Source organism: Chionomys nivalis, chromosome 16, assembly GCF_950005125.1.
Source record: "Chionomys nivalis chromosome 16, mChiNiv1.1, whole genome shotgun sequence".
NCBI classification, from domain to species: domain Eukaryota; kingdom Metazoa; phylum Chordata; class Mammalia; order Rodentia; family Cricetidae; genus Chionomys; species Chionomys nivalis.
This window is the reverse complement of record NC_080101.1, coordinates 49,274,109-49,296,290: the sequence shown is the minus strand read 5'-3', so window position 1 is coordinate 49,296,290 and position 22,182 is coordinate 49,274,109. Positions and strand designations below refer to the sequence as shown.

Below are 22,182 nucleotides of genomic sequence, written 5' to 3'. Positions count from 1 at the left end.
ATTTGTATTATATCTGTTAATTATGAAAATATAAAAACAAAATAATTATTGTACTACAAAATACAATCATTGTGATATTTTTGCTTATAACCATCTAGATTATATTAGATAAATGTGAATTTATTGCATATGTGTCTTATTTATATATATAACAAAAATTAGTTTACATTTAATATTCTTTCCTATGATTTGATCTTTTTTAAATAAAAATATCGGGGAAAAAACTTCCACATCAGAATCAGAATATATGTATATATATATATATATATATATATATATATATATATGGGTGTGTGCATGTGTATGTGTGTATGTGTGTGTGTGATTATGTTCAGTAATAAATGGGTACTAATAAATCACAGTTCTCTAGTATATAAAGTATATAAATTTAAAATTAACTTCTATTGTTGGAAATTATATGGCTTCTATTTTTATATGTTTTCCACATTTACAATAAGAACATTTCCATGTTTTATAGTATAAAATTTTCATGTTTTATTTAAAACATATGGAGATGAATATACTATTATGATAGCTAAATAAAAATTCATTGAAAAGACTTTCTTCAAGTTATTTCCTAATGTGGAATTCATAAGTCAGTGAGTGGCTAGGGCAGAACAAAACCAAATGAACAACCACGAGACACAGAGAGCTCCCTTTTCTGGGATCCACAGAACTCTAGATGGCCACGTTTAAGGGGTATTGAGAGTAGAGGTCATTCATGGGTGAGGAGAGGGGTAGGATATTCCAAAGTTCTTCGTAGTTGTCATTTGCTTCTCTCTGACATGTGGAAAGGAAATAGTTCTGAATTTTGTTATCTCCTTTAAAAGTCTGGTGTGAATGAATGGCTTCATGGATGCAGTGGTTACTGTTATATGTTGTAACTCAATGGCATCATAGAGTCTAGCATAGTTGGGAAACATGTTTTCAGCTTGTAAATATCTGTATTCTAGATCTAGATTCTGTAAGTTATTGGTTCATCCAAGGACAGAGGATGGAGGGGATGGAAGGGAAGGCAAGGGAGAACAAGGGAAGGGAAAGGAAAGAAAGGTGAGGGCTGGAGAGGGTAGGGGGAGGGGAATGGAGGGGTAGGGAAGGGAAGAGAAGGGAAGGGAAGAAAGAAAATATAAGGTACTCAACACAGACATTTTTCTCATGAAATCATGGGAAATATGTATTTTAAGCCATCTGAGCTACAAACAGTTGCAGAGAATACCCACAATTACCTACTGTTGATATTAAGTGCCCTGCGCAAACATACCGGAGTAGATCAGGGTAGGACAAGAAGAGCATGGGATACAAAGAAGATCAGCAGAACCTGCACAATTGAGAGCAAAGAGGTAATGCACTGGATCTAGACCAGAAATGCTGTTTTCTGTTGGCTTAGCCTGTTTCTTGAGGCAAAATTAATCACAATAGATATCAAACTTCCACCTGCAGTACGTGAAGAATGATAGGTGCTTGTTAGCCACTTGGTAGTGAGTAGCTTATCATTCCATAATTTCATTCCTTTCAATTTTAAAGTTTCATTCATTCTTAAATAAAGAATAGAGAAAAATGCCTCCCTAAGTTATGTTCACGACCCCTAATCTATACTGCAGTCACAATCCTGAGGCTTAGTTGTAGTTAGACAGATGGTCCACTGAATAACTATGTGTGCCATATTATTATGGAACAAACTGTAGAAAAAGTCATTGTCCCGAAGCTGGAGATTTACATGTGATAGTATAAACAGACACATACACCACACTTATAACCAAAAGTACACAATATTGCATGCTCAGTGGAATATCACTGAATGAAGTCAGAAGGCAGAAGGGGAGAGAGACTGAGTGGATCTGAAGGAAGAACAAAGCAGTACCTGCTGGCTGGGATGATTGGACATGATAATTTTATTTAAAAAATGTATGTGTGGGGAGGGAAAATTAAGGAAAAGCAGGTCATAAAAGGAAACCAAAGAAGAAAAATACACATGTCTTAAAGAGAAAGAAAATATAAAAAAATACAAAAAACCCTAGTCATCTTGTCTAGATTTAATATAGATGATCTATCAACCATTTTGTTCAGTGCTCTAAGAATTATGGACAACATGGACATTATACTATATCTGCTTTTTGAAGGATCAAAATGCCCAGCTGTGTATTAAAATTTTTAGAAGTGCCACAGTAAAAGGGAATAATTTGACATTCATCAAAACTATTCAAAAGTACTTTTTTCATTGGGCATTCATTGTAAAGAATGATATTACAGGTTATGGCAATAGGTCAATGAGTAAAACATTTGCTGTGGTATCATGAGGGCCAGAGTTTGAGTCCTCAGCACCCATGTAAACGTCACATGGACATAACGGCCCAGCTACAGTCCTATCCCAGTGTACGTGACATAAGGACAGGAGGTTCCTGGGGCTAGGGGCAAGCTGTCTTTTTAACTTAGCTGAGCACATGAACTCTGGATTGGAGGAAGAGGCCCTGCCTCAATAAATAAGGTGGAGAGTGACTGAGAAAAAGATACTGACCTTGGGTTTCCATACACAGACCTATCTATGCACACATATGCACACATATGTGTGCCCCCCCATTCACCAGATGTATTTACAAACAAAATAAAAGTAATTTTATTACACATCTATTGGTAAGTGCTGCTTCAACTAGAGTGCAGAAGACATTGGCATTCTGTTATTTCACATAATTCATTAGTGAACTTCTCAAGCATGGGTTGTGTCTTCACCAGACTAGGGTTCTCATCACAGGTGTGATCATAAGAAAGTTAACATCTCTCATCATTCGCAAAGGAGGACAATACACAGAACATCTCTGGAGTATCACTCAGAAATGGGTATTTAGCATTTTTTTCTCTATCTTTTTTTTTATTTTTTTTTAATTAAAATTTCCACCTGCTTCCCGTTTCCCATTTCCCTCCCCTCCTCCCAAATATTGCCCCCTCCCCCCAGTCCCCTCCCCCTATCCCCACTCCTCTTCTCCTCCCCCCACACCATTCCCCCTCCCTCTTGATACTGAAGAGCAGTCCAAATTCTCTGCCCTGCGGGAGGACGAAGGTCTTCTATCTATGTCCAGGAAAGTGAGCGTCTAAACAGGCTAAGCACCCACAAAGCCAGTTCATGTATTAGGATCGAAACCTAATCATTTTCATACTCATTTGATTTGGAGGTATCAAAGACATTTGGCTTGAAATGGGAGTCATTTCAGAAGTTGATAATGGGCAATGCTGGAGAATGTGACATATTTTTAGAAATATTCCACATGGTAGGGTTTAGATAGAATCATGATGTGAGTGCTCACTAGAACTGGAAATATTAAAGGTTCTGAGAAGTAACCATCCAATTTCCCATTAAATTTACTTAATAGACATGTTAATTGTCAATGCACAGGTATCTATAAAGTAAATATTTAATGAATACTTGTATTGTAAAATAGGAGTATAAAGACTAAGTTTTTCCTAGTGGGCTTTTTAAATAGATAAAAGCAATGAATGAGTTATCTATAAATGGCAAAACTTAAAAAGATCTTTTTAATTGCTAACAATGGATGATTTTCTGTGTTCTAGTATAAAAGAGAACATCACCTTTAATTTACATCTCTGAACGCAAAAAAACCCACGTCTTCAGTCTGAACAATGTTTAATTATACTAAAGATGATATACAGTTCTGAGATATTTAGTCAACATTTCACAAGTCATTTTGAAGGAATTTGGCAGCATGTTTTGAACAGTTGTTCTACTTTTAATAGCTTGCTAAGAGACTGAAGACATGCCTGATGTAATTACTAAGCAATATTTATTTTATTCTGTCAAATATCTAATTTTTATGTTTATCATATATGCCTCCCTTGATTTTCTGGATGACTTTGCTCATAGATAATAATTTGGAACACAATGTAAATATAATGAAATCAAGTTGAAATTTCTATTAAAACCAGATTTCTTGCCCAAATGTATTAGTGTCTCCTTTCACTGTTGGTTTCCCTTATTTTCTTGGCTTTCCACATGCTACCCAATACATAGTGGAAATTATTACTCTCTTTATGCTGTGTATATGCATATTTCTTTCACCCTATAGTTTTTATCTTGTGCTATGATTTGAATGTAAAATGTCCTTTATGGTTGAACATTTTATACCCTAGCTGATGGGTGACATTGCTTTCAGAGACTGTAGAATCTTAGGGAGGCAGAGTCCAATGGGAGGAAGTACATCATTAGACATGGCCCTTGAGGTGCTATGTTCTCAGTCCACTTCCTGTGTTGTCTCTGCTTCCTGGACTATGGTAACATGAGGAGTCCCAGTTTTATGCTTGTCACAGTAAATTCCATAGTGCCTTCCCTTACATAACAAACTGTCCCCTCCCAAACTATGAACAGAAATAAAGCCCTCCTTTTTAACATTGATTCTTGTCAGGTTTTTTTGTTATAATGATGAAAAAGGTACAGCTGGCATGGAGGTAGAGAAATTCTCCAGTAGAGCACAAGACCTTAGATCAGCCTAAAATACTAATTATTCATTATGTGTTCTTGTGAAGAAAATACTTTTAAAAATTTTATCTACAAAACCAGAGTAATAATACATATTGTCTTAATTACTTTTTGTTCTTGTGACAAAACACCAAGACCAAGTCAACTTTTAAATAGAAACATTTAATCTGGGGGTCTAGGTTCCAGAGGTTGGTAGAGTCTGGAAGCCTTCTGGTGGGAGCATGGCAGCAGGCAGGCACTGGAACACTAGCTGAGAGCTTGCTGCTGATTGCGGAGTAAGAGGTAACAGGGTGGGGGGAGGAGTGGGAGGATGGGGTGAGGAGGGAAAGTTCATGGGATATTGTGGACTTTATTGGGAGCCCACCAAGGCCAGCTGGTCTGGGACTGAATAAGCATGGGTTGATTGCGGACTCTCTGAGCATGGCGGTCAATGAAGACTGATGAGAAGCCAAGGACAATGGCACTAGGTTTCGATCCTAATACATGAACTGGCTTTGTGGGAGCTTAGCCTGTTTGGACGCTCACCTTTCTGGACGTAGATAGAAGGACCTTGGTCTTCCCGCAGGGCAGGGAATTTGGACTGCTCTTCAGTAACGAGAGGGAGGGGGAATGGAGTGGGGGGAGGAGAAGAGGAGTGGGGATAGGGGGAGGGAAGTGGGGGGAGGGCAATATTTGGGAGGAGGGGAGGGAAATGGGAAATGGGGAGCAGGTGGAAATTTTAATTAAAAAAGAATAAAAATAAATAAATAAGTAAAAAAAAAAAAAAAAAAAAAGAAATCTCAAAACCAGCCAGACGGTGGTGGCGCATGCCTTTAATCCCAGCACTCGGAAGGCAGAGGCAGGCGGATCTCTGTGAGTTCGAGACCAGCCTGGTCTACAAGAGCTAGTTCCAGGACAGGCTCCAAAACCACAGAGAAACCCTGTCTCGAAAAACCAAAAAAAAAAAAAAAAAAAAAAAAAAAATCTCAAAACCAACCCCAAGTACACACCTCCTTCAACAAGGCCACACCTCCTGTTCCTCCAAATGGGGACTAAATAAACATATAAGCCAGTGGATGTCTGTTCATTCAAACCACTATACACATTAAGTTTCCAGAATGATTAAAAGAGATTTTAATATGGCATATAACAACTAAAGTTTAATAACTGTCATTTTCTCTCATCTCCTCCTTTTAAAAGGTGTATGTGATTTTTTTTGAAAGCCTTAAAATGTCAAAGATTTTAAGGTGAAATGACATGCTGTAATGTTAAATATATTCTTCAAATATACTCTGTGTGTCTATTTTATGCTAGGCTATGTGACAGCTTTTCTAATTTACTATTAAATTAAGCCTCTATCAGAATGCTTGCCAACTCTTTCAAAAACAAAGATTTATTATGTTTCATCTATGGGGTTCTAGGCTTAAACCTTGCATTCTACCTCTGAGGTCACTACAATTTAAACACAAAGGATTTACAGTTGAGCAGATCTACAGATGAGCAAGAACACAGATCATTTGTCTTTCTAGGCTGGAGATATTTTAATCAGTATATTTTTCAATTCATCTATTTCTTACAAAGATCATCTTTACTTAGGATTGTGTAAGATGCCATTGTGTATTTGTATCACATTTCCATTATTTCCATCAGATGGACATCTAGGCTTGTTCCATTTCCTAACTGTGTTGAAGAGAGTAACTATGACCACGGGTGTGCAATATGTCTAGAATGGTATCGGGTGGGTTATATGGAAGTTTTATTTTCAGCGTTTTATAAATAAAATTTGGTGATTTAGTTTACATTCTGACTGTATTTTCTCCTTCTATGCCCTTTCTCTACCTCCCCTCTGCCTTTCCCCTCCAAACTTCTCTGTTTCTGTTCAAAAAGATGCAGGCTTCCCATGGTGTCAACAAAACAAGGCATATCAAATTGAGTTAGGACTAAGTTCTGTCCTTGTGATAAGGTTGGAAAAGGCAAGCCAGTATGAGGAATAGGTCCAGTACGTCCCCAAGGGCCATTCAAAGCATTAAGGAGAGGTCTCCATTCCACAGCGAGGAATCCCACAAGTAACCAAGCTATACAACTGTAACATATGTAGAGGATCTAGGTCCATCCCATGCAGTCTCCCTAGCTGTTGGTCTAGACTCCATGAGCTCCTATGAGTCCAGATTATGTCTGTGGGTTTCCTTGTAATGACCTTGATTCCCCCTGGCTATAATCTTTCCTCCCTCTCTTCAACAGGACCCTCCAAGTTCTTCTCAGTATTCAACTGTGGATATTTACATCCGTTTTCATCAGTTACTGAATGAAGGCTCTCTGATGACTATTGGGGTAGCTACCAATCTGATTACAGGAGATGGCCAGTTCAAGCTACCTACCCACGATTGCTAGGAGTCTTAGCTGGGGTTATCCTTATAGATTCCTGGAACTTCCTCTTGTACCAGATTTCTACTTGATCCCAAGATATCACTCATATCAAGACATTTCTTTAGTACTCTCCCCTCTATCTGCTCCAGAGACTCATCCCTCAAATCCCCATCGTCACTGTCCCCCCATTCTACTCTGGAGATCTCTTCTATCTCCCCTTCCTAGGAAAATCCATGCATCCACTTTTGGATTCTTCTTGTTACCTAACATCTCTGTGTCTGTGGATTGTAGCATGGTTATTTACTTAGAAGTTAATACATACTATGTTTGTCTTTCTGGGTCTGGGTTACCTCATTCAGGATGATTTTTTTTCCTAGTTCCATCCATTTGTCTTCAAAATTCCTGATGTTATTTTTTAACAGATGAATAACACTCCATTGTGTAAATGTGCTACATTTTCTTTATCCATTCTCCAGTTGAGGATCATGCAAGTTCTAGCTATTACAAAGAATGATACTATGAGCATATTTGAACAAGTGTCCTTGTGGTATGATTGAGCATCCTTTTGGTATATGCCCAAGAGTGGCAGATCTGTGTCTTGAGGTAGATTGATTCCTAGTTTCCTGAGAAACTGCATATTGATTCCCAAAGTAAACAATACATTTAACAATCTCAAGAACAACCATAAGAGTACATGTCCATCAATCTAAGGAATTATTAATAAATAATTAAGGAATTATTTATTATTCTAAATAAAAGAATAATAAAAAAAGATAGAAAATAAAGGTTTTTCCAGCTCCCTCTTCTGTGGTGATTCCTGAGTGTTGGGAGAGAAGCAATGAAATGTAGGTCCCACTTGGAGCTGCGCATTCTACTGCTCCTATTCTCTTCATGTTGACCAGTTGTAGGCCTCTGCATTAATCACCATCTACTGTAAAGAGAAGTTTCTCTGATAAGAGTTAAGGCATAGACTTATCAACAAACATAAAGATATGATTATTAGGGGACATTTATTGCTATGTCCCTTTAGCAGAACAGTCATAGGTATTCTTCTAGGGCTTTTGACCTAGTCAATCATGGGGTTTGGGCCCAGTTGATGAATGATACAGGGCATTAATTATATTGTGGAGTAGTCCTTAAATCCAATCAGAAAATTGTTGGTTATCCTTATAACATTTGTGTCACTATTGCACTATTACTATATCTTGCCAGGGAGCCATCATTGTATGAGTAAAACTCTTCTTCGCTGGCCGTGTGCACAGTACCTCCCAGAACTATGAAAATGAACAAATATGGAATAACTTTGATTTCTTAATGACTATGATTCATGTATGTAATATCTTCAGCATTAGGGCTTGACCATGAATCTCTGGAGCAGTGGTTCTCAATCTATGGATCATGACACCTTGGCAAAACCTCTATATAAGCAGGGCAGTGGTGGTGCATGCCTTTAATCCTAGTGCTCAGTAGGCAGAGGTAGGTGAATCTGTGAATTAGAGACCAACCTGATCTACAAGAGCTAGTTCCAGGAATGGCCCCAGTGCTAGAGAGAAAACCTGTTTTGAAAAACCAAAAAAAAAAAAAAAAAAAGAAGAAGAAGGAAGGAAGAAAGAAAAGAAAAACCTCTATCTATAAAAATATTTACATTATGATTCAAAACAGTAGCAAATTATAGTTATGAAGTAGCAACAAAAATAATTTTATGGTTGGAAGGTCACAGCAACATGAATAACTGTATTAAAGGGTCACAACATTAAGAAGTTTAAGAATTACTGCTCTAAAAAATAACCAAGAAGAGTATCTCTTAATGTGTAATGATTATGATGTTCTATGGGACCCCAATAGCCAACAAGTAAAAAAGACAAAGCTCAAATCTAGTACTGGGTATTGTATTTGATAGTCTGTGGTGTCTGTGGTATCTGTGATGGGCACTGCCCCCTGCTATAGTGTAATTCCATTTCAACTCCTTTTATATATGTATATATTTTAGGAAGCTTCTATAATAATGTTCCTATGTCAATTTTTTCAAAGGTCTTTAGCATTATTTTCTTTACACATACTTCCTCGTCTATGCTGCCCTCCTACTTTCCACCCCATTTACCACCACCCCCATTTTACCCCAATACTCCCCTTTCCCCTTTTATACTTTTCTAAATGCATTTTTGTATCTCCTATTCTGTGAAATCTGCATGCACGGGCCCTTATTAGTTCCCTGAATTCTATGGGTACTTTCCAATTTAAACAGTTGTCTAAAGATCCAAAGCCAACGTCAATATATGAGAGAGAACATGTGGCATTTGTTTTTGTGGATCTGGGTTATCTCACTGAGAATGATTGTTTCCAGTTCTACCTGGAAACTTCATAATTTCATTTTTCTTTCCAGCTGAATAATATTACATTCTGAAAATGCATCACATTTTTCATTATCCTTTCATCAGTTGATGGACAGCTAGGCTGTTTTCATTTTCTACCTATGGTGCGTGAATAGTAATGAACACAATGAACAAGTATCTCTGTAGTATCAAGAGTCCTTTGGGAGTGTGCTTTGAACTGATAGACCTAGAGCATGTGGTAGAGCTATATCAAGGTTTTTAGTAACAGCCACACTAATTTCAACAATGTTTTCCTTTTAAAAAAAATTATAGACTTATCTCTTATACATGAATGCAAAATTCCTTAAAAGTTATATCAACACCAACCAAAATATTGTTGACATAACAGTATCAAATGATATGGAAAGTTAATGTGCACTTATTGCAAAGGACGAGTAGTTTCATTTTCTTGAAAATTCTGATTCACCAGAAAAGTGTACTTTCTAAATTTGTGTTGCCTGAATAACATTGAAATTTAGAAAGCAAGTCAATAATTACCCTAAATAAAAGAGAACAAATCCAGGTCTGGCATAGGAGGTTTGAACACATATCTCGTTACGATGAATACAGTACACCTTGTCCAAATAGTCAGCAATGACATGGAATATCAGCCCATCAAAAGCAGCCAACACCACACAGTGGACACAAAGAAAACTATACTCGGTGTCAAAATAGGTCATCCTCATTGTGGTTCAGGAATGTGCTGCTTCTAAACATTTACCTCCAACTAGTCACTTCCCGGATCACCCATGTACTCTCAACATATTTCAAATGATTTAAGGCAGCCACACAAAATGGACACAATATGAAAATAGACTTAGATATCAAGGGAACACTCCACTTTAAACCCACAGGTCTGCAATGAAGAAGAGCTGAAAATCAGCGAGGCCAGCTTCTGCAGCCAAAAGTGTTCTATTTTCTTTCACGATGTACATTTTGTAATTGAAAGCTTCAGACTTTCAACAAGAAAGCTCAGATTCATGGTTGCTATATCAATGGAGTTCTTCATTTTTCTACTGACACGCACATTTGCTGACAATGGGTCTCAGGCATGAAAGAAGGAAAGCAAGACATTCCCTCCACTGGGTCCTTGATACTTATGTCAATTTGGTTTGTCTTTCACCTGAAAGACCCTGATCAAGTTTGTTTAGACGACTCGCCCCAGTTCAATCTCATTGTTTTCGTTGAACTTATGTTAAAATAACAGAGGGGCTACTTAATTTTAATATATTGACTTATAGATGTATTATGGTACTTCAAAAAGATTTCTAATTTTATACATCCAATTTGATTCATAAAAGCATAGCTTATAGTTCTTAGGTATTATATTGCTAGCCAAGATTCTGGGAAAAGTTAGTAACAAGTGCTATGTGATATCAGTCTACAAGGATATTTCCTTTTCTTTTGGGAGTAAAGGTAAATATATGTGTGGGGGCCCATAAAAGTGGGTCAACTCCACCTTGACTGAGATGCTAAACTTACTCCAGCTCTTTCAAAGTTATTGATAAGAAGCCTGACTTAAGGAGTGCCTACAAACAAGATATCCTGACCTACCGTGTGGTTACTTGTTGTTTTGGACATTAAGATGGCCCATAGAGGTAGATCCATTCCACCTTGACCAAAGGTCAGAGAATTCAAGCTTATTCCTGCTACTTCAGTTTTAAGACTGGACTTTTTACCCAGAGAGTGGCTGTCAACGGGATACTTGGTCTAAGGTATTATCACTGCATGTGCTGCCCAAATCATCAGAATGCTTAACTCAGGAAATAGTGACTCGATGTCTCGGGTATTAAAGAAAACAATTGTTCTGTTTGTCCTTTTTGTCATGCTAAAGCAGTCTTTTGCCTTCTTACCCTTTTTTTTTGGATTGGGGTATACAAGCATATAGAAAATAAACACGGGTGGACTCAGTATTCATTGAATTGCCCTCCCGGTACTATCCTAGGTCTCTGTGTTTCTTTCATATCTCGGTTCCTCTTGCTTAACATTTCTAATTCACATGCCTTTATCCTGGAATATATGAACCTGTCGAGGTTGGACCCTGACAGATGTCAGTCACCCCAATATGTGGCTACAACGTATATTATGAAACAATTATAAAAGTTGGTGAGGGGAGAATTTGATTCTTGTGAAATCTCAACAACTGACTTTAAATGACAACACAGCTAAGGACAATTGATGTGGGATGCAGCAGACTTCAGTCAGACTTCCGTTGTGTAGAAAACTGGACTCAGCACCACTGCAGATGCTCTGAAGTTGGTACCAATGCTCTCAGTGATGCTGAACTTCTCATGAAATGCTGAACAAAATTCCACATAGAAGTGACTTACCAGGGGCTAGATAAACAGCTCAGTTCAGCTAAGAGTGGGTATTACTCTTGCAAGGAGCATGAGTTTGGTACCCAGCACCCCAATCAGGTGGCTCCCAGCTGCCTGTGTCTGATGCCCTTTGTTGTCCTCTGTCGGTACCTAAATTCACATGTCGTGCACACAGATAAACACATACATGTCCATATACACATAAAATTTTTAAAAATCATAATACATTTGAACAAGTCAACTGTGTTTAAAAGCAAAGGGCAAAAGCATTTTTAAGCTATTTAGAAAGTCAAGAACATATTAGAGCTGTTTTTCTGAATTTTGAAATGTAATACAGATGCAGAAAAATAAAAAAAAATGTATACTTCAGTACTAAAAAGGATGCCATAAATAGCCATTAACCATACTTATTGATGAATTACAGTCTGTCAGCTGAATATGAGACTATTATTGTCATATACGAAGCATTTCTTCATTTTCTGCGTATTATAACAAGACTGTTTGTTCTCTGATAGTTTATTTTTTCCTAGTTACAGTGCAAATTTTGTGCCAAGTGGTCAAATGAGGGAATCATCACCCAGGGTGGGTAGCAGGAACACTGGATTAGCACTTTAATAAACATATCTCATTGACTTAAGGGGAGGAGTGGACATTTTGATAATAAGTAATGAGATAATCAACTAGATATAAAAATTATACACAGATTGATAGCAAGACAAATCCTATTACATATAAATGATAATTTGGAACCAGTGATGCATTACCAGGTTAAAACTGAAAAATCTTCATCCATCACCAGATGAAGGTTCTATGGTGATATGCAAGATATTCATCAGTATGGCTATAGGATAGGGCCATTTCAGGCTCCCTATCCTCAGCTGTCCAAGGAACTAACTGGGGACATCCCCCTGGACACCTGGGAGCCCCTCTAGGTTCAAGTCTCTTGCCAACCCTAAGATAGCTCCCTTAATTAAGATATATGCTTCCCTGCTCCCATATCCATCCTTACTTTATCCCTACCATCCCAATTCCCCAAGTTCCCCCCATCCTCCCCTTCTCACTTTTCTCTCCCCATCTCCCCTTACCCCTATCCCACCCCACCCCCAAGATCCCAATTTTTTGCCCAGCAATCTTGTCTACTTCCCATATCCAGGAGGATAACTATATGTTTTTCTTTGGGTTCACCTTCTTATTTAGCTTCTTTAGGATCACAAATTATAGACTCAATGTCCTTTACTTATGGCTAGAAACCAACTATGAGTGAGTACATCCCACGTTGGAGCACCGGAATGAGCTCCCAAGGTCCCAATGAGGAGCAGAAGGAGGGAGAACATGAGCAAGGAAGTCAGGACCGCGAGGGGTGCACCCACCCACTGAGACAGAGGGACTGATCTATTGGGAGCTCACCAAGGCCAGCTGGACTGGAACTGAAAAAGCATGGGATAAAACCAGACTCTCTGAACACGGCAGACAATGAGGGCTGATGAGAAGCCAAGGACAATGGCACTGGGTTTTGATCCTACTTCATGTTCTGGCTTTGTGGGAGCCTAGACAGTTTGGATGCTCACCTTCCTAGACCTAGATGGAGGGGGGAGGACCTTGGACTTTCCACAGTGCAGGGAACCCTGACTGCTCTTCGGACTGAAGAGGGAGGGGGAAAGGAGTGGGGGGAGGGGGAGAGGAATGGAAGGAGGGGGAGGGAAATGGGAGGCTGAGAGGAGGCAGAAATTTTTTTCAATAAAAAATAAAAAAAAAACTGAAAAAAATCATTCAATGAAATCAGTTATATTAAAAAGCTAAATTTATTTCAAATGTAATAAAAATATAAATCTTGAAAAGTTTGTTTGTAAAAAAATCTCTTCATCAGACTACACAATGCAATACTGAAACCTTCCAGGTTCAGGTCACGAGAGATCATTATCAATAAGTGTGGTTTATGGCATCTTTTCTGTTTGTCTCCTAAGAAGTGGTGGTGAAACAAAGGCTGCAGATATGTATCTGTGTGTTTGCACAGTGATGAAGGGTAGAGACAGTAAATTACATAACCTCCCTCTGCACCTCCAGGTCATAAGGCTTAGCACATGGGTGACCCTCAGCATACACATGCCCACTATGAAGATCCAGAGAAGCGACTGTTCCAGTTTAGGAATCTGGGCTGTCAGGCTCATGGGATTTATGCTGGAAGATCTTAACTAACATTCTAATTTGAGAAAAACATGTCTAAGATTGTATGATTTGTGAACATGTAGCCAGTTAGCACAGCCAAAGGAGCCAGAGAGTATTCTGAAATAGTTCAGCTGCTGTGAATATGCCCAAGGCTTTTCAGTAACAGAAAATGCAAGGGTAAAATCCACAGCTCCAGGGATGGGTTCTTCTTCCAAGCAGGCAATCCAGCGCTCACATCTGTGAAGATGTGCTCCATCTGACATGAAGGCCCATCCCAAAAGCACGCTCATCAGTGCTGGGGAATGAACTACATTTAATTTTTACTTTGGTGTCACCATTTTGTAGTTTCAGGCCACACCTAGCACAAAGATAAGAATATTCCAAGACAAACTAAAAGTGTTTGGTAAAAGGATTAAAAACATGTGTTATTCATTTATAACTTTGATTTCTTATGAAAAACAAAAACAAAACATTGGACTATGTACCTCCTATTTTTAGTTTAGGAAATTCAACTCCATAAAAGACTCTAGCCCAAAGAATTTTCAAAATAACATTTGAGTCTCCTGGTATAAATACATCCTTTCTGATGAATCTAACAACTGCCGTCTATGACCTAGAGGTCTGAATAAGAAAAGCATGTAGTTTAAAATTTGCAAAGTTATATATTACTGAACAATGTGACACATTGATCTGCTATACGTAAGACTGAAATTAAGTTCTGAATACTATGAAAAGTTACCTTTAATTTTTTTCTAGGGTCTTAGGAATCAGTTTAACATTTCATAATATGAGTGCCTCACCACAGACCTGGGGAGGATTTCCACATTCGAAAACTATGTGAGTGACTCACAGGCATCTGTCCTCTGCAAAGGGAGAAATTTTCATAACAACAACATTAGCTTTTATGGCAGAGACTTGCAATTTGACATTGGAATCACTTGCTTTCAACAGATAATTAGCTGTAACGACATTAGCTTATTTTTCTGCTGATTAAAGATCAATCTTGAAATGGTTGCTATAGTTACCTGTCTAGTATGCCGAACATAGAGGATTTATGGTCTGATGGGCTTCAGATACTGCAGCCTATGTAGATAAAGCTTTATTATTTTTTAAATATTCAGATTTATCTTGAATGAAAATGCACACAGGTTGCAACAAAGGCAGTAGAGTCTGAGGTACATTTGCATCTGATGATGAGTGAAAAAGAATGGTTGTATTTTCACACATATTGTAGACTCAGTCTTTCCTCCATGGATCCTTAGCAGATTGAACACCTGGGACAAATGGCTGAATGTCCATTAGATAAAAGTGTCCTGGTAAAACTTTCTCCTGTGAGACATGTAAAAACATAACTAACGACTGCAAACTAACACAGTGTGACATCTGCATAATCTTGAGATTTTTGTAGATGCCTATTTAAATGAAACAGGACATACAAAAATTCTGCAGTACTCTGAAGATTACCCTAAATCCAAAACTTGAAAAAGATTACAGGAGGTGGCCATCTCGGCGTACCTGTTGGAGGAACAGGTAGATGAGTGGGATTGGAGAGTACGCTGTGAAATTCACAAAGAATTAATAAAAAGTTACAAAAGAAAGAAACCCTAAGCAAAATGCAGCCTATGTTGTTTTGTTTTAGAGTTTTTGTTGGTTTTGGTGTGTATTTAAGTTTTAAGTAGAGTCTTGGGTCTTACTACATTTGTTACCCAGGTGGCTTTGAAATTGTGGTTTTAAATAATTGTCTTACATACAAGTTATCGTTATTATTTTCTAAAGAGAATAGAAAATTTGAAGCAAAGAAGTGAAATTAAATTATTGCCAAAATTTATTTATTATTCATAAACAGCCTACTACTGTTTGCTGTAAAGTTTTGGCTATTTGCCTTGTGAGACCTAATCATCATAGTTACCTGTGTTTTTTGTTTAATTACTTTTATTGTGAGATTCTTAGCTTCTTTTCAGTGTGTATGCCTTTTTATTTACAAATGTTTAAAGTATGAAGATAACTCACAAGACCCTTAAATTATTACAAAGCACCAAAGTCTTACCTGTTTTAAGTCCTGTTGCATGTATAATATAATTTAGAGTCTTTATTTGTGGTGCCACAGCCCCAATATTATGGTAATTCCAAGAGTTCCCAGTGTCTTGAAACTCTGAAACCTGTCTTACCTAATTTGAAATTGAGATATTTTTCTTCTGAGATCTCAGACCTTCCCTTGCTCTTGTACACACCTATGTTGGGTGATTTTGTGTGGCAACTTGACACAGCTAAAATCATCAGAGCAAGAAGCCTCAGTTGAAGCAATGCCTCTTTGAGATGCAGCTGTAAGAACATTTTCTCATGTAATGATCAATGGGGAAGGACCCAGTCCATGGTGGGTGGTGCCATTCCTGTGCCATTGACTCAGTTCTATAAGATAGCAGGCTGAACAAGCCATGGGAAATAAGCCAGTAAGCAGCACTCCTTCATGGCCTCTGCATCAGCTCCTGCCTCCAGGATCTTGCCCTGTTTGAGTTCTTTTTCTGACTTCCTTCATTGATGAACAGCAACACTGAATTGTAAGCCAAACAAACCCTTTTCCATCCTACTTGACTTTGCTCATGGTGTTTCATTGCCCTAAGACAACACCTTTCCTACCCTTTCATATTTTAGAGCCACCCATGGGAGCTTTGTCTTGGAAATGGTAATGTAATCACCTGTGGAACTCTAACAGCCTTATCTTATACACACAACTCAAAGCCAAAGATTGGGAGACTACCTAGAAAGAAGCAACTTAGGTAGTGCTAAGGAGTTTTCCTTCAGTGTGAAATGCCTAGACACATAAGCAAATCTGTGACTCTATTTTCCTCCCCACACACTTATGGTCTAAAGAGTCACAATCATCCCTTGGCAATGATTTGAAGGGAGGTCATAAATGAAGTATAGGACGTAAATGGAGACAGCTCCATTTACCGGCTGACAAGACCCGAATAATCACACAGAAACTATGTTAATTACAACACTGTTCAGCCAATAGCTTAGGCACATTCCTAGCTAGCTCTTATATCATACATTAATCCATTTCTATTAATCTGTGTATCACTACGAGGCTGTGGCCTACCGGTAATTTCCAGCATCTTTATCCTTCAGCAGCTACATGGCGTCTCCTTGACTTTGCCTTCTTTCTCCCCAGAATTCAGGTTAAATTTTACTACTTAACTCTGTTCTGCCCTGACATAGGCCAAAGCAGCTTCTTTATTAATCAATGGTAATAAAACATATTTACAGCATACAGAGAAGAATCTCACATCAATAGAATAGGGGTATTCCAGAACCAGGACTTGCCAGACGATCTTGGATCTGGTCTTTTCTCTTTGAGTAATGAAGGGATATGAATGAGGAAACAGTATTTAGGGGCTCCAAATTTCCCATTATTTGGTTGAAAAAGGTAAGATTGAGGAGATTAGATTTGGTGGACATCTCTTAAAAACCAGAGCATCTGTTCCTATAGAAGCATAGTCCACAAATTATAAATGGGCATTCTTCAAAAGGTATTCTTAATCGAATCAAGCAGAGCCAGTTTCTGTAGAACTATGCAGTGACTTTATTATGTATATATTTTAGAAGAATATTGGAAGCGTTTCCTCCGGCTGGAATGGCAATGGGCAATATTTCCACCATTTAACCCAGTATAATCTGTGTACTTGGTGTGTTCATTTAAAAGTATACAGTCGCTTTGTCCCTCTTGATAATCTGTCACCACATCAATGACTTAAAGTTGCAAATATAGCAATAAGTAAAGTTCCACAAAGGTATTTTACTATATTTTTATTAAGAATCTATTTTGCTTTGTAATACTTTCTTTTGAAGCTAAGACTCGGGCAGATATTGTCAATTTCGATACACCGTGGTAATATGTCATGTTCCTACTTCTGAGAGTAAACACTAGGATGAAGCAAAAAGGAATACTGTGAACAGAAGTACTTCTGAGCGGGGGCATGTACATCACCAAAAATCAGCTACTTCTGAACGGGGGCATGTGCATCACCAAAAATCAGCTCCCATAGCAATCAGCCAAAAATAATCATCAAGATTATTCACAGTACTGCAAGTGAACCAAAGGCTTTGAATAACCCATAATGTTAGGTCATACAGAACAGATGGTGCCACAAAAACACTGAGATATGGGCAGCATTCACTGCCCTCTCTCAATAGATTTCTCTTCCACTCAGAGTTCCTAGAGTCTTAAGCCGCCTCTGACATCTCAATGTATTACAGTATAACTACCCTTTAAATACCATCCTGACCCTTGTCTTTTTTCTGAGCCAGGGTCTGGTTGTGTACCCCAGACTGGTCACAGGCTCAGGATCATTCTCTGGCAGCCTCTAGGGTGCTGGCATCATAGCTGTAATTTATATGCCTGTACTGGCACTTCTTCATTTTAGACATCTATTGCTTTGTGGTTGGGCATTTTGTTCATTTCCTCTTTTACTTTTAGCTTTTGGTTAGTTTATGATGCTAAAGATGAAATTTATGGCATTGCACCATATGAACCTTGCTCAAAGAACTATTGTACACCATGACCACTTAGTGTCCTCACACACAAATATTTTTTTTAAATACAAGATATAATTAAGGAATGCTTGTCTGTTTCCCTGTTGACTCTCCATGGGAAGCCTTTCCTTTCTGAGGAGTGGATGGGAGGATGGGAAGGAAGGGTGGGGCAGAAGGAGGAGAGGGAGTGGGAACTAAGATAGCTATGCAACTTCAGTTTTAAAAATCTTAGTGAAAAATCTAAAATAGAAAAGAATGCTGTCTGGCATTTTAACTTTGACTTTATAAACATTAAACTTCAGTATAGAGGATCTGCTCCTCGTTTTTCTCTGTGCCCACTCCTCCCAGTTCTACTCTTGTGTCTTCCCCTACCTCATATTTTACATACAAACTTGACCTCTAGATCATGAAAAAAAAAAAGATCTAGAGAGCTGAGGACCAATATGAAATCAATATTGAGAGCAGTATCCTCTATTTCCTTGAACTTTTCTTTGCAATAGTTGTCATTTTTTTTTAGGATAAGCAAAAATCACCCCAGGATGTATTTAAAATGCAGAAATCAGAGTCATACACAATTTACAGAGCTGATTTTGGATCATAAATAACTCCTGAAGAGTCAGACATCTGTAATTAATTTATTTAGAGGCTTTGAATTATAATCTGAGATATCTAAACTTATATGTGAACCCTAGACATGAGTTTGTTTATTCTGTAGTTTAGAATGTGTTAATAAAAGAGTCAAGAGGAAATCTCCCTAAGCAAGAGCTTTGCTTGTTTAGAATAAAAACTTAGAAAAGGAAAATTGCCTTCAGTTGTTCAAAAGTATCTTTTCTTACAGGTACATATTAAAAAACATTTGGGCTAAATCTTCTTTTAAAGCAATGTGAGTAGAAACATGCACTTCTGCAAAGATTCTGAGATTTTTCTGGAAACTTTCTTCCATAATAGTTTTGTCTCAGGAGAAATTAAGTAATTTCATAACATTCCCAGGATACCATTTATAAAAAGGTGAGTCAAGAAACAGGCGTTACAGCTAGAAAGATAGGCTTGTTCCCTTCTATACTTACAAATTTCCAGTAAGTAAAGCTATGAACTCCATGTAGGCTTCCTGGCTCACACAGATTTATTCCATCTATTTCTTTTTGCTGAGAAAACAGACATAGATGATCTAGGCTGTGTGTTGCCAGCTGTCCCACAAACCACACACATGGAGAGCAAGTCGAGAAGATGCCAGAGTTTCAGTGGCTCCAACTTGCACATGTCCCAGCACCTGGCTATTGGAAACCACTCGACAAATATTTGCATGTCTGTGCTCTGAGACCAGCTACAATGCCTGCTAACATTCCTTCTCCAGATGGCTCTTATTACCACCTAATTATTTTAAGCCCTGATTTTATTTCAAACAATTTACCATTGTCAAGGGTCACCTCTTTGTACAGCATTGTTGAGATCAAGTATTTTTGGTCCTAGGTCTGAATTCAAGAGTTTATAAATGATCTTCTTTGAAGGATTGATAGATAACTCAGCAAAATTCATGAATAAGGCTACGTATCCAATATCAAAATTGTAGTATAACTATAGGTAATATAATAATATTATTGTTAATTTTTAATCTCAATTTTCCTTAATATACAAGTTTAAAAACACCAAAACCCCCATTGTTCATTCACTCAATGACTCATATTGATTCATACTTCTGGTATTTGTGGAGACTTGCTAAGTGTCTAAATTGGATGAAAAAACCACTAGTTTGTACCTTATTGGAAGAGGAGAAAATTCAGAAGTTTTGAAAGACTGCATACAAAAATACAGTATGTATTAAATATCTGAGGCTGAAGAAAGTTCTGAGGATTTTTATCTCCTTTATATTGCTTGGGTATGTAAGTCCATTCTAAAAACTCATCATAAGGTTTTGGAGAAAGGAGGTAAGTCTGAATATGGGATTGCTTACAATACACAGTTACAGGTCCTTTTCTTGTATTCATGTTTTAGTTAATTTACTAGAGTCACACAGAGGCAATTACCAAATGCCATTTTATAAGATTGTTGGCTTTGCCAAATTCAGGCACCTTTGTTAGATTTGATAAACTCACTCAAATCATACATGTAGCATGTCTGTATAATACATGCAATGGTTGTTTGTGTTTCTTTTTTAATATAAATTTTATAAAGGCTTCAAAGGAATTCAGTGATTCATTACTGAACAAAGCAATATCATATGTGCTCATGTATATTTAAATATGAATGGACAGGACAGGGAGAGGAGTGGGCTTACTTGTGTATGCGTGGTTTTTTTTTTCTATGCATGTTCCAGGTTTCTAGTAATTGCTTCAGATTTAGAAAGCTCCATTTAGACTCCAAGCTACTTATTCCAAGACTATTTTATTCATAATTTAACTGATAAGTATAACATCTCATATAACAGTTACCCAACCATATGGTATCTTGAAATTTCAAATATTCCCAAGTTGTCACTAACACTATCCTATAGTATTCATAAGAGAAAAACAATGCATGTTTCAAAAGTTAGTTTATCAACCTCTCACCCACAGCAAGAGCAACACTGAATTCATGCTATTGTGGAGTTGGTAAAAGTCATTTGTCACAGAACATGGCATCTACTCACGTTTGTCCTGCTCTGCTTCAATGCCTTCACTTTCTGTGTCGCTTGGCAAGAGCCATGGCTGATGCACAACCTGCAATTGCTTTAAAGACTCATCCTGCCAGAGAAAAGACGATTTCAGATTAAAGTCTAGGCTGCTACCACAGACACCAATGCAGTTGAACACCTCAGTTAGCACAATCTGCATGTTCAAAAGCCCTAAGACTTACTTCCTATATTCTAAGCTTAAATCCTTTTCATGTCATACATATGAATCTCTTGACTCTAAAGTCATTTTACTTTAAATCTTCTTTAGTAAGATTTAGGGAATAGGAATTACAGAGGAGACCCCCACATCGATGACCCTTATAAATTAATGCTTTAAATAAATCTTGACCATCATCCTTAGAAATATCATCACAAAATGCACAAGGTAAAATTGGATAAGAAGAGTCTTTAATAGCATAAAGACTTTAATTTCTTTAGCAAGAATGGCGATTAGGATGCCTGATACTTGTTTCCCTTGATTACACTCTCAGTATTTTCTCATTACCTTCTCTCCCTTGCTACCATCTTACTTGTTTGGTTGCAAACTCCTAGTTGAAGGGATTCCACTATGTAAGTTTCCTGAGTAGCCAGGACTACAGACACATACAACCCCACTCAGCTTCAATTCTGTGTTTCAGTTGAAATATCTCTCAGAAACTTCTTTACTCTGCTCTTTCCCTTCTGGCAGTGACTACACATAACCCATCATTCTCATTCTGATGCAGTGATATGAAATTTCAAGGACCAACATTCTACACTTTCTAGATAGCTTCATCAGCCTTTTCTGGGTGAGATTTGAAAGAAGTTGTATGATGTTATCATTTCCTTGCTTACAATTTTTTTGTGTGTGGCTATAGCATTACTTCATGGAGAAAATCTATTTCAAGCTGGTTTCTGATTCCTACAGTCTCCTTCCCACCTCTGTCTCCAGCTATAACTGTTTGGTAGTTCTTCAATGGTGTAGTTCCTTTTAATCTAACAAGATATTTTATACTGAGCTTCCTTATCACTCTCTCCTAGATGACAACCCACTTTCAGGGCTTAATCACAATACAAACTGGGAGTTTTCTCTGACCCTTCAAGACAAGTTACCCCTCAATTTCCTTTGAAATGGCTTTAATGGATCATTGTAACAATTACTATATAGTAAGAATCCATTCATATTTTCCTGTCCTCGTAATAATAACATGACTCCTTAAAGGCACAGAGGCTTCTTGAACTGGACATTCCAGAACCTATGACGAGTATCTGCCTCAAGATAGAGACTCATCAAGTAAGAAATTATCTAGGAAAAGGTTAAAAAAAGAGAGG

The 22,182-nt window shown here is 37.7% G+C and overlaps 1 protein-coding gene across 3 annotated transcripts in view; it reads right to left on the bottom strand.

Moving 5' to 3' along the window:
• The window catches only part of C16H8orf34 (chromosome 16 C8orf34 homolog), a 371,793-nt gene that overhangs the window by 1,756 nt on the left and 347,855 nt on the right, over positions 1–22,182 (bottom strand). For all 3 annotated transcript variants that reach the window (XM_057790534.1, XM_057790535.1, XM_057790536.1), the window contains one exon: positions 20,848–20,941. In XM_057790534.1, the coding sequence (XP_057646517.1) occupies positions 20,848–20,941 (94 nt within the window). The remainder of the gene's footprint in view (positions 1–20,847; positions 20,942–22,182) is intronic.